We start from the raw sequence: 14,064 nt of genomic DNA, 5'->3' as shown, positions 1-14,064 counted from the left end.
TTGGCATGAATGTTACTTGCCACTTATCAGCCCAAGCTTGAACATTGTCCAGGTTTTGCTGCATCTAGCAAGGACTGCTTCATTATCTGAGGAGTATGGTACCGAACACCGTGCAGTCATCAGCAAACTTCTTCGCTTCAGACCTTATGATGAAGGGAAGCTCATTAATGAAGCAGCTGAAGATGGTTGGGCCTAGGACACTATCCTGAGGAACGCTTACAGCGATCTCCTGGTGCTGAGAGGATTGGCCTCCAACAGCCACAACCATGTGGGATATGTCGAGCATTCTTTGTTCCAGTCCTACTCAGACCCCCTCCCCCAACTCTTTTTCCGGTAGATCGATGACTGTATCGGTGCCGTTTCCTGCTCCCGCCCCGAACTGGAAAACTTTATCAACTTTGCTTCCAATTTCCACCCTTCTCTCACCTTTACATGGTCCATCTCTGACACTTCCCTTCCCTTCCTCGACTTCTCTGTCTCCATCTCTGGGGATAGGTTGTCTACTAATATCCATTATAAGCCCACCGACTCCCACAGCTACCTCGACTACACTTCTTCACACCCTACCTCCTGTAAGGACTCCATTCCATTCTCCCAGTTTCTCCGTCTCCGACGCATCTGCTCTGATGATGCTACCTTCCATGTCGGTGCTTCTGATATGACCTCCTTTTTCCTCAACCGAGGATTTCCCCCCACTGTGGTTGACAGGGCCCTCAACCGTGTCCGGCCCATTCCCCGCACCTCTACCCTCACCCCTTCCCCTCCCTCCCAGAACCGTGACAGGGTTCCCCTTGTCCTCACTTTTCACCCCAAGAGCCTCCATATCCAAAGGATCATCCTCCGCCATTTCCGCCACCTCCAGCGTGATGCCACTACCAGTCGCATCTTCCACTCCCTTCCCCTGTCAGCATTCCGAAGGGATCGTTCCCTCCGCGACACCCTGGTCCACTCCTCCATTACCCCCACCACCTCGTCCCCGTCCCAGGGCACCTTCCCCTGCAATCGCAGGAGGTGTAATACCTGCCCATTTACCTCCTCTCTCCTCACTATCCCAGGCCCCAAACACTCCTTTCAGGTGAAGCAGCGATTTACTTGTACTTCTTTCAATGTAGTATACTGTATTCGCTGCTCACAGTGTGGTCTCCTCTACACTGGGGAGACCAAGCGCAGACTGGGTGACCGCTTTGCGGAACATCTCCGCTCAGTCCGCAAGCAGGACCCTGAGCTTCCGGTTGCTTGCCATTTCAACACTCCCCCCTGCTCTCATGCTCACATCTCTCTCCTGGGATTGCTGCAGTGTTCCAGTGAACATCAACGCAAGCTCGAGGAACAGCATCTCATCTACCGATTAGGCACACTACAGCCTGCCGGACTGAACATTGAGTTCAATAATTTCAGAGCATGACAGCCCCCCATTTTACTTTCATTTTTAGTTATTTTTTTCTTCCTTTTTTTTTTACATTCTTTTTTACATTTTTTACAATCTTTTTTTTTTTTGCATTTTTTTCATTTCATCTTAGTTTGTTCAGTTTGCTTACCCACTGTTTTTTTTCAGGTTTGCACTTGCTGCTGTTTAATATTCAGTGTATTAACAGCTAATCTGTACTAATGCTTTGTCTTTCAACACACCATTAACATATTGTTTGCCTTTGCTCCGTGACCTTTTGGTCAGCTATGTAGCCTGGTCCAATCTAGACCTCCTTTGTTATCTCTTGCCCCACCCCCACCTCACTTGCTTATAACCTGTGACTTTTCTAATATTTGTCAGTTCCGATGAAGGGTCACTGACCCGAAACGTTAACTCTGCTTCTCTTTCCACAGATGCTGCCAGACCTGCTGAGTGGTTCCAGCATTTCTTGTTTTTAAGCCACAACCATCTTCCTTTGGGCTAGATATGAAGCCAACCAATGGAGAGTATTCCCGCTGATTCCTATTGACTTCAATTTTGCAAGGGCTTCTTGATACCACACTTGTCAAATGCTGCCTTGATGTCAAAGGTAGTAACTCTCACCACGCCTCTGGAATTCAGCTGTTCTGTCCATGTTTGGACCAAAGCTGTAATGTGGTCTGGAGCCAAGTGACCCCGGCAGAACTCAAACTGTGCATTGGTGAGCAGGGTTTTGCAGAGTAAATGCTGCTTGATAGCACTGTCAACAACATCTTCCATCACTTTGTTGTTGATTCAGAATAATTGCCGGGTAAGATTTGTCTTGCTTTTTTGTGGACAGGACACAGCTGGGCAATTTTCCACATTTACGGGTATATGTCAATGTTCCAGCTGTATTTGAACAGCTTGGCTAGGGGCATGGTGAGGTCTAGTGCACAGGTCTTCAGTACTACAGCTGAGATGTTGTCAGGACCCATAGCCTTTGTTGTATCCAGTGCATTCAGCCATTTCTTGATATCACGTGGAGTGAATCGATTGGATGAAGACTGGCATCTGTGACACTGGGGACCTCAGGAGGAGTGCAAGACAGATCATTGACTTGCCATTTCTGGCTGAAGATGATTGCAAGTGCTTCAGCATTGTCTATTGCACTGATGTGTTGAGCTCCCCCATCATTGAGGATGGGGATGTTTGAGGAGCCTCTTCCTCCGGTTAGTTGTTTAATTGTCCACTATCATTCACCACTGGATGTGGCAGTGATGTGGCTTTGATAAGATTGGTTGGTTGTGGGATTGCTTAGCTCTCTGTATAGCATGCTGCTTCCACTGTTTAGCATGCATGTAGTCCTATGTTATAACTTCACCAGGTTGGCATTTAATTTTTAGGTATGCCTGATGCTACTCCTGGCATGCTCTCCCACGCTCCTCATTAAACCAGGATTGGTCCCTTGGTTTGACGGTAATTGTAGAGTGAAGGATATGCCAGGCCATGAAGCTATACATGATGGTTGAATACAATTATTCTGCTGATGGCCGACAGCACCTCATGGATGCCCACTTTTGAGCTGCTAGATTTGTTCTGAATCTAACCCATTTAGCACAGTGGTAGTGCAACACAACAGTCCTCGGTGTGAAGGCGGGACTTTGTCTCCACAGGACTGTTGTGATCACTCCTCATAATACTGTCATGGACAGATGCATCTGCGACAGGTAGATTGGTGGGAATTATGTTATGTCAGCTTTTCCTTCCTGTTTGTTCTCTTACCACTTGCCGCAGACCCAGTCTGGCAGATACAACCTACAGGACTCGGCCAATAGTGGTGCTACAGAGCCTCTCATGGTGATGGGCATTGATCTTCCCCACCCATGAGCCCTTGCTATCCTCAGTGCTTCTTCCAAGTATTGTTTAATGTGGAGCAGCACTGATTTATTAGTTGAAGGAAAGGCAGTAGATAGTAATCAGCAGGAGGTCCCTGTTCCCACATCTGATGCCATGAGATTTCATGGGGTCCAGATTCAATGTTGACTGTATACCACTGTGCCACCACCTCCATGGAGGAATCTGGGGATGTTGGCTATAAAGGTATGATTTGGTGAGTGTGACATGTCAGGCTATTGCTTGATGAGGCTGTGGAACGGCTCTGCCAGCTTTGGCACAAGTCTTGAAATTTTAGTGAGGAGGACTTTGTAAGGTTGACTGTGCAGGGTGTGCCTTTGTCATTTCTTGTGCCTCGGTCAATGCCAGGTTATCCATCTTGTTTTCCTTTTTTGCAGTGGCATAATACACCTGAGTGCTCAGCTAGTTAACAGTCAACTATGTTGCTGTGGGTCTGGATTCATATGGAAGCCAGACTGGGCCTGAAGGACATTACTGAACCCAGATATATTTTGCAACAATCCAGTACTGACACTAGTTTTTTTTTAATACCAGATTATTAATTTATTGAATGCAAATTCCCCCTGCTGACATGATGGGATTCGAACCTATGTCTCCAGAGCATTTGTCAAGGCATCTGGATTACCAGTCCAGTAACATTTCCTGCATGCCATTATTCCCCTTGCTAGTGATGAAGCAGTTGATGTGGTGTACTTGGTTTTTATGCAAAGCCTTTGATGCCGTTTATCTGCAAAGACTGGCACTGAAAAAGAAAATGGGAATCGGGAAATATTTAAAAATGGATACATAATGGATCAATAGAATCTAGAGGATAGTGGCACAGGGATCATCATCAGCCTGGGTGAACGTTACCTGTAAGGACCCACAGGGGTGCTGTTTTGGGATCTATTGTTAATACCTTTATAAATGATCTGGAGCTCGGAGTCAGAAGTACAGTGGCTAAATTTGCGGATGATACAAAGCTAATGAAGGTGACCAATGAAATCTAATGCCGAGAAATGCAAATCGCTTCATATGGGAGGGGATAATACATGAATGGAAAGAAAATAATGTGCATCAAAAATGAAAAAGATCTGAGGGTGCTGATTGACAATAATTTGAAGCTATCACAACAATGCTCTGTCGGAGCCAGTGAAGCAAATCAGATTTTGGGATATATTTAAAAAGGTCAAGATTGAGTTGAAATCTCAAAAGGAAGGTGATCCTGCCAATTTATATATTATTGGTATGGCCACATTAAAGTGTACAGTGTTTGTTAAGCTGGTTAAAGGATAGAATATATAGTAGTGGTTAATGAATGTATTTTGCATCTATCGTTACCAAGGAAGAAAATGCTGCCCGAGTCATGGTGAAGAGGAGGTAGTTGAGACACTGGATGGGCTAAAAATTGATAAATATGGGGTATTAGATAGGCTTGATGTACTTAAAGTTGATAAGTAACTAGGACTGGATGAGATGTATCCAAGGAGACTTTGGGAAGTAAGGGTGGAAATTGCAGAAGCACGGCCATAATCTTCCAATCATCCTTACATACAGGTGTGGTGCCAGAGGACTGGAGAATTGCAAATGTTGCACCCTTGTTCAAAACGGAGTGTAAGGACAAGCCCAGCAACTACAAACGAATCAGTTTAACCTCAATGGTGGGAAAGCTTTTAGAAATGATGGGCTGAATTTTACCAGACCCTCGATGCGGAGGGGGTGGTGGTGGGGGGACCTTGGTGCAGCCCCCTAGCTGCTTGGTGGTGGGGCCTTCATCTACATATTTAAATAGACCTATATTATATATAAATGAACTTAACTGCAGGTGGCGACCATCCCATGCCGATTTTACGCCCGCCGTTCGTACTTGGCGCGCTTTCGGAGCTCTGTATGGAGTTCCAAGGCGAGAACCTGGTGGGAAGGGGGGAGGAATAAAATTTTTAGGGCAGGAAGGGTGGGGGAGCCAGGAAAACACTTTACATTGGATGTGGCGATGGTGGGAAGGGGTTAAAGGGCAAAAGTTAGAAGATTGGGTGGGAAGTTCAGGTAGGGAATAAGGCAAGCTTTGCAAATATCGGGCAGTGAAAAGACCATTGGGTGGTGGTGGGGAAGGGCCTCCATCTCCTAATTATTTGTTAAAAACATATAAAGTACAATGCATCTTTACAAATTTAAATCTGTGTTAAGGGCTTAAAGCCCTTTAAAAATGATGCCATTGCTGGGAACACGGCCTCCCCCGCTACGTCATTGGGGGCGGTTGTTCCGCCCGCTCTATTTAAATCAGCCCCCGCGTGTAATATCGCTGGGGCTCTGCGGCGGCACTTCCATGTCGGAAGGCCGCCAAGTTGAAAGCGCATCACTGCGAAGTGCGGCACGTGAATAAAATCCAGCCTGATAATTCGGGATAAAATTAATAGTCACTTGAACAAATGTGGATTAATTAAGGAAAGACAGCATGGATTTGTTAAGGGCAAATTGTGTTTAACTAACTTGCTTGGGTTTTTTGATGAGGTAACAGTGAGGGTTAATAAGGGTAATGCGGTGGTGTACATGGACTTCCAAAAGTCACTTGATAAAGTGCACATAACAGGCTTGTCAGCAAAGTTAGAATCCATGGAATAAATGGGACAATAGCAGAAAAATTGGCTGAGTGACAGGAAACAGAGAGTAGTTCTGAACGGTAGTTACTTGAAATGGAGGAAGATATATGGTGAGTTTCCCCATGGGTCAGTTTTGGGACCCCTGCTTTACTTGATGTATATTAATGACCTACACTTGGGTGTACAGGGCACCATTTAAAAATTTGCAGATGACACAAAAGTTGGAAATATTGTGAACTGTGAGGAGGTTAGAGATAAACTTCAAGAGGACATAGAAAGGCTGGTGGAATGGGTGGACTAGTGGCAAATGAAACTTAATGCAAAAAAGTGTGAAGTGATTCATTTTGGTATGAAAAGTGAGAAGAGGCAATGGACTGGATTTGAAGAAGCCCTCAACGTTGTGATCCTTGGTGGGTGCCTGAAGATGGCTCCGGATGAGGTCCACCATGGACCTTGATGCCAGCAGGGCCCGACGCTATCCTCCCAGCGGCAGCAAGGCTCCATAGCGGCCCCCCAACTGCTGGGCAATGGGAACACACTTTAAATATTCAAATCAATAAAATTAATTAATTTAAATATACTCACCGACGATCTTGAGGGCCTGCTGTGAGCTTCAGCACAGCGGCCGGCACTCCTGCGCAGAAGATCCCCGCCCTGGATACAAGGTGCTACACTGGTAGGGAGGGGGGAGAGGTAAGTTTATCAGTGCATTGTGGGGGTGGGGGGATGGGGTCAAATACATGTAATGGGTGAAGGGGATGGTAGGAAGGATTGAACCTTAACCTTTGTGCAGTTTGGGGGGGAGAAGGTCAGATGTTAAATGTAAGTGGTTTGGGGTGGGGGAGGTCAAATAGTTAATGTAATTGATATTGGGGGATGGGAAAGAGGCTTTGGAACTTTATTTAATGTTGGGGGAGTTCACTTTAAAAATGTAAGTATCCCGGCAGGCTGGCTGCCCTTTAGAAATGGTGTCAGCGCCTGCACACAGGCAGCTGATGCCGTTGACGGGGAAGGGCAGCCTGTTCCCGCCATGTGATTGGGAGGGATGGGCATCCCAGATATTTAAATGAGCTGCCACGCTTGCGATCGAGGAGGCTCTTTGGCGGGTGAGCTACCATTTTTTGAGCTCACCGCCAAGATCGCTGGCGGGCTCATAAAATACAGCCCAAAATAAATTAAAGGGTACAATTCTAATGGGGGTGTAGTAGCAGAGGGACCTAATGGTATATGTGCACAAATCATTGAGGGTGACGGGGCAGGTTGAGAAAGCAGTTAATGAAGCATATGGGATCCTGGGCTTTATGAATAGGGGCAGGTAGGTAGTGTACAAAAGCAAGGAAGTTATGATAAACTTGTATAAAACAGTGGCTCGGCCTCAACTGGAGTATTGTGTCCAGTTCTGGGCACCACACGTTCAGTAGGATGTTAAGACATTCGGGAGGGTGCGGAAAAGATTCATGGGAATGGTTCCAGGGATGAGGAACGTACGTTACATGGATAGATTGGGGAAGCTGGGCCTGTTCTCTTTGGAGAAGAGAAGATTACGAAGAGATTTGATCGAGGTGGGACAGAGTAGATAGGGAGAAACTGTTCCCATTGGCAGAAGGATCCAGAACCAGAGGGCACCAATTTAAGGTGTTTGGCAAAAGAAGCAACAGCGATATGAGAAAGAACTTTTTTACACAGCGGGTGGTTAGATCGGGAATCCCTGAGAGTGTGGGGGAGGCAGATTCAATTGAGTCCTTAAAAAGAGAACTGCATAATTATCTGAAGAGAAAAAATTTGCAGGACTGTGGGGAAAAAGCAAGGGTGTGGGTCTAGGTGAGTTGCTCTTGCAGAAGCCAGCATGGACACGACAGGCTGAACATAAGAATTAGGAACTAGAGTAGGCCATTTGGCCCATCAAGCCTGCCCCACCATTCAATAAGTTCATGGCTGATCTGCCCCAGACCTCAACTCCTCTTTCGTGCCAGCTCCTCATAGCCCTCAATTCCCCGATATTTCAAAAAATCTATCTACCTCTTCTTTAAATACTTCCAGTGATCTAGACTCCACAACTCTCTGGGGTAGAGAATTCCAGACATTCATTACCCTCTGAGAGAAGAAATTCCTTTGCATCTCAGTTTTAAATGAGTGTCCCCTTATTCTGTAACTATATCCCCTAGATCGAGATTCCCCAATAATGGAAACATCTTCTCAACATCTAACTTGTCGAGCCCCCTCAGAATCCTTTACATTTCAATAAGATCACCCCTCATTCTTCTAAACTCCAATGAATAAAGGCCTAACCTGTTCAGCCGTTCATGATAAGTCAACCTCTTCATCCCAGGAATCAGCCTAGTGAATCTCTTTTGAACTGCTTCCAATGCCAGTATATCCTTTCTTAAATACGGGGACCAAAACTGTACACAGTACTCCGGGTGCAGCCTCACCAACACCCTCTACAGTTGTAACAAGACTTCTCTATTTTTAAACTCCAACTCCCTAGCAATAAAGGCCAAAATTCCATTTGCCTTCTTAATTACATGCTGCACCTGCAAGCTAACTTTTTTTGTGTTTCATGCACAAGAACGCCCAGATCCCTCTATGCTGCACTTTTTTGGAGTCTCTCTCCATTTAAATAATAGTCTGCCTTTTGATTTTTCATACCAAAGTGCATGACCTCACACTTTCCTACATACACTCCATCTGCCAAGTTTTTACCCACTCACTCAACCTATCTATATCCCCCTGCAGATGCCCTATGTCCTTGTCACAACATGCCCTCCCACCTATTTTTGTATCATCAGCAAATTTGAATATATTACACTCTGCCCTCTCCTCCAAGTCATTAATATAGATAGTAAATAATTGAGGCCCTAGGACTGATCCTTGTGACACTCCATTAGTTACATCTTTCCAACCTGAAAAAGACCCATTAATCCCGACTCTGTCTTCTGTGTGTTAACCAATCCTCAATTCATGCTAATACATTAGTCCCAATACTTATCTTGTGCAATAATCTTTTATGTGGCACATTATCGAATGCCTTCTGGAAATCCAATTACACTGCATCACCTGTTCCCCTTTATCAACTCCTTCTGTGCTGAAACTATTCTATGATTCTATGGCCAGAATTTTATGCCACCCCAGCGAGCCGGATGGTGGCGGGGGAGGTGGCGTAAAGTTGAGCAGGAGGCTCTGGGAGGCCTTCCTGGCCTGCTCCCACTGCTGCCCCACTTGACGTGGCCTGCCCCAGGTCAATCAAGGTGTTTAAGTGGCCACTTAAGGGCCTTCGCCTGTCTCCACGGGTATCTTACCCGTAGCAAGTGGGCGTCCGTTGACGTGAAAGGCCGCCCAGTGATACCTGTGGCCTCTCAGCGCACCGGGGGGGGGGGGTGGGCCCTGACAGTCGATCAAAGGGTGCCCGATTAAGGGCCACCCTTGCTTCCCCAACCCCCCAGGACCTGAGACGCCCCACTTCCCCCCCAAACAACCACCCTTGCCTCGCCGGGTCGTGAACAATTCCCACAGCGAGGCAAATCACATCTTATCTCTAGTCCCGGCTCCGTGTCCTTGGCTGGGCTGCAGTCCCAGCAGTGGCCACCGCTCCCAGTGGCGCTGCTGGGACTAAGAGTTGCCGGCCCGATGATCGTCCAGCAGCTCAATGAGGCGGGACGTCCTCCCTCAAGCGGGTGGAAGTCCCGCCTCAGAACAATTAAAGCCCGGGGACCTGTAAAATGTGGGACGGAACCCCAGGCCGGGCGGAAGTGGGGTTCAATTTTTACGTTGGTGGCCAGCTCCTGTCCGCCCGCCATAAAATCCAGCCCTATGTTTTGGCCTGGAAGAATAGAAAAATAGTGTCCCTAAGGTGTCAGTTTGGGACAATTGTTCTTAATATTTCTAAATAATTTGGATTTGGGTATCTATGAATAATGCTGATGTGTTACTAAAATAGTACTGAAATCTAATCTATTTTTCTTCAGCGTGGAAGGCTGTGTACCTCATTGTCCACTCACTTTGGTGTTTGATGAAGATACACAGAGATGTGTTTATCCAGAAGACTGTAAGTGGCCATTTTATTTTTATATTTTCCTGTACAGAGCTACAGAACTAATGTGCCAAAAAAATCACACCTGACAAAAAGCAAAGTACTGCTAATAAAACTGAAACAAAATAAAAGAAAATGCTAGAATAACACTAGATTGTTAGTCAGTATTTATAGAGAGAACAGCCAAGTTTACATTTTCAGGTACAGTGCATCCAAATTGTCCAGATTGTCTGTTCTCCCCACATATCCTTACTGACCTGTTATGCATTTTCAATTTTAATATAAGTTTATAAGTTATGTTTGCAACCTGGTGTGAAATCAAGCTGTGACAGATCAAATGCAAGTCACCTGCCTACTGGTGTAAAGGTCCAATGAGAAGTGAGTTTGGGCACCCTTAACCTTCTTCCTAAAAAAAAAAGTTTAGGCTCACAACACAAAACTCCTCTTAATTTTTCTCTAAATCAGTAATCTTACACAGCAAATGTAAATATATGACACTGTGCAGTGGGGCCAAGGCATGTTGGTTTGGGGTTTACGAGTGAGAGAGTTTTATTCTACAGTTAGCAAGCTGCTTTTGAGATGCGAGTACTTGATACTGACATTGGGTACGTGAAATGGCCAAGTATCCTATTCCCCAGCAATACCACTTGTTACAGAAGTGCCTCTGTGTTTTAAATATATTTTTTGAGGATTTGCTTTTGAAAGATTGAAGAAATGTTAAACTTTCAGGTTTTCAAAGGGGGTCATGTAAAGGCCACTTGACTTTGAAAAACTGTCCCTGGAAATGTTTTTTAAAAGGGCCACTGAGAGGTCTTGTGAGGTAAACAAGCCTTTCTGGGAAACCACCTGACTACCAGCAACAGCAACAAGCCTTTACAGGAAACCATCTGACTTCCAGCTCAATAAACAACAGAGAAATTTGGATACCTGGAGAAGTTGTTCACAAAGAAACGACAGGTCAAGATTGATGACAGTCAAAAGGTTGACCTCCTGTTGTCGGTTTCGCTTTTGAAGTGTTTTGAGTTGGGGTTGAAATGTATAAAAAGAGAGAGACCTTCCAAGGAGAGAAGAGAACATCCAAGGAGAGAAGAGAATTACCAAGGAAGGAGAGATGACCACAACACAACTCAGCTTTCCAGCACCTCTCTAAAAGACCCTGAGGAGTCCACTGTGTCATTCATCTCATCTTCTGTCTTTGAAGAAAAGCCTGCTAAATTAATTCTCAATGCTGCCTGAAAAAAAATAGTTCTAAAAGATTCCAGTAACCTGTCTACGTGTACTCAGAGGCCAGACTGTATGCCAGTTTTGGAACACAAAATATCTAATTTGCGGTTTCTTCAAGAATGAGCAAGTATTCAAAGCAAATGTTTTTTTTTCTGTAAAAGAGCTCTAAAAACAAAAATCCCTTTATTTTTCTGGTTAACTGGTGTGTGTGTGTGTCTGTGTCTGTGTGTGTATATGAGGGGCTAAAGTAAAAAGGGAACTTTAATGTTTCAATCTGTGTTTATGCTTTACTTCATTACCTGTTAAACTTATTTTATAATAAACTGATAATTGTTTAGTTTAGAGATACAGCACTGAAACAGGCCCTTCGGCCCACCGAGTCTGTGCCGACCATCAACCACCCATTTATACTAATCCTACACTAATCCCACATTCCTACCACATCCCCACCTGTCCCAATATTTCCCTACCACCTACCTATACTAGCGGCAATTTATAGTGGCCAATTAACCTAACAACCTGCAAGTCTTTGGCATGTGGGAGGAAACCGGAGCACCCGGAGAAAACCCACGCAGACACAGGGAGAACTTGCAAACTCTACACAGGCAGTACCCAGAATTGAACCCGGGTCACTGGAGCTGTGAGGCTGCGGTGCTAACCACTGCGCCACTGTGCCGCAACATTTGTGTTGTTCATTAAAGAACCTGGTTGGTATGTTTTATTCTGGGATAAAAATAGAATTTATGATTGACTGTATCAGTAAGTGGGAAAAAATTTAGATATATGTTGTGACCTGTGGAGAAGTGGAACTAGAATAAACAGTGCACTCCTCCCACCTCAATCATAACACACTTAATCTGCACAATATTCACAAATAATCCTCTGTGTGCTAAGAATTAAACTGGCAACCAATTTAAGATTGTCAGTCGGGCTCGCAGTGTGGTGCATTTGCGTGTACTGGAAGCTACATATATTAATACACAGGGCCCTGTTCTTTGCAGACAGAAAAAACATGTACACACATTGCACCTGTTTCAGCTAAACAAAATAAATGATAATCATTCGCTGGTTCATTCCTCAGGACAATGCCTTGACCAATCAGAGTCAAGCTGCCTGGTTTAAATTTCAAACAAAGCTTGGCAGTTAACTGTCAGTCACAATAAAATGGTGCATTCTCCATGGCAATGCCTCTACCAATCAGAGTCCACTTGACAATCAATCAGCATTGTCTTCTCATACAGTATAAATTTGATGCTTTCCCTTACATTAGTATGCTTGCAAATTGTCTTGATGAGTGCAAGATAAAAAGCTTCAACAAATATTTCTATTTTTGGCAATACTCAAGTTCAGTACGACCAAAGGACTAAATGTATTTAGGTGATACTTATAGCTATTATTGTGCATTAATTAATATATCAGACAGTACTATAAAATGAACAACACTGCTCATAAAAGCAGTAAAGATAATTGGAAGTTTAGATATTATATACCTTACAAATCAAAGGAAGAAAAAAATCAAAGAATTACCTTTTTCTAAAATATAGGGCTATGCAGACTGGAACGTTTGACCTTCAACTCCTGGTTTCTGTTGAATCAGCTGATGCCTGTAGGTTGCAGAAAGACATGCCAAAATTAACCATGGGGCTTTTTGGATTTGTTATGAAAGTGCTTCCATTTTTTTTTTGTTACATATTTTGTCGAGGACTCATATTTAAATTGTGGAAATGGATCCATTTTGGAAGGCTGAAGATTTCATAGATGTTAGACTCTGTTTTTTTGTTTAAAGTTCACTGAAAGGACACTTGAGATTGTTTGTTTTTGAAAACAACCTTTACTGGACATCACATGCCTTCAGATAAATAAACAACAGAAAACTTGGTGACTTGGGGGAGATGTTTATAGAGAAGTGACATGTAAAGATTTATGAGTGGTCAGGAGGTTCTGAGCTGCTGTTTGGGGTTTCACTTCTGAGATGTTTTTGGTTCAGTTGGAATTTGGGCTCTGTTTGAAAGCAGTTGGAGATCAACCTGCCAAGAGAAAAACACCCTTTCTCTAACTTTTTGAAAAGACCCTGTGAATCCAGAATGTGATAATTGAAACCCCTGATGCTACATTTCTCCTGGAAAGCCTACCAGGCTATTTCTCGACATCTCCAGAACTAACTGCACCAGAAAAGATCCCAGTGACCTGTCTCCGTATACCCGGATGCCAGACTAAAAGGAACAGCTGACATCCTTCCATATCTTATCTTTTTGTCTTCAAGAATTAGCAAGTATTTGGCCAAAGTATTTTTCGACTTTTTTTTGTTAAAGAGCTCTGCAGAGAGAATTTCTTTATCTTTTTCAGTGTGTGTGAGAGTTTGAGTGTGGGGTATTTTAAAAGGGGAAATTTCATATTTCAATCTGAGTGTTAATGCTTTGCTTCTTTACTGGATATGTCTTGTTTTATGATAAACTGATAATTTTGTTGTTTATGAAATAAACTTGGCTTGTGTATTTTATTCTGGGATAAAGAGTAGAGTATGATTGACCGTATTGGTAACTGGGTAAACATTTAAATATATGCTGTGACCTGTGGAGAAGTGGAACTAGAAAAGACAGTGCACTCCTCCTGTCTCAGTCATAATATATAATTGAGGGCTCGTCTGGGATAACCCAATGCCGACGACGTGCAATTGTAAGTGGGGTAATAATAATTGAAAAGAGGAAAAGGAAAAACCAGGTTTCTTGTGCATTAGAGTGAAATTAAATTGTGGCGGGTCGAAGAGACTTAGTAGTTGGCAGGAAAAAAGACAGAGGCGCAAGGGGAGAGCCAACTGTGCAACAGCCCCGACAGACAAATTTCTCTGCAGCACCTGTGGAAGAGCCTGTCGCTCCAGAATTGGCCTTTATAGCCACTCCAGGCGCTGCTTCACAAACCACTGACCACCTCCAGGCGCATATCCATTG

The 14,064-nt window shown here is 44.2% G+C and overlaps 1 protein-coding gene across 1 annotated transcript in view; it reads left to right on the top strand.

Annotated features, from left to right (window-relative positions):
- Positions 1-14,064, top strand: part of LOC137376907 (otogelin-like) — a 392,329-nt gene that overhangs the window by 269,069 nt on the left and 109,196 nt on the right. The window contains exons 43-48 of the mRNA XM_068045865.1: positions 69-185; positions 1,953-2,108; positions 2,229-2,308; positions 2,773-2,845; positions 3,401-3,479; positions 9,828-9,907. Of these exons, the coding sequence (XP_067901966.1) occupies positions 69-185; positions 1,953-2,108; positions 2,229-2,308; positions 2,773-2,845; positions 3,401-3,479; positions 9,828-9,907 (585 nt within the window). The remainder of the gene's footprint in view (positions 1-68; positions 186-1,952; positions 2,109-2,228; positions 2,309-2,772; positions 2,846-3,400; positions 3,480-9,827; positions 9,908-14,064) is intronic.

The sequence above is a fragment of the Heterodontus francisci genome, chromosome 14 (assembly GCF_036365525.1).
Source record: "Heterodontus francisci isolate sHetFra1 chromosome 14, sHetFra1.hap1, whole genome shotgun sequence".
Classification (NCBI taxonomy): Eukaryota; Metazoa; Chordata; class Chondrichthyes; order Heterodontiformes; family Heterodontidae; genus Heterodontus; species Heterodontus francisci.
The sequence above is the reverse complement of the archived record's forward strand: the minus strand, read 5'-3'. Positions and strand labels throughout refer to the sequence as shown.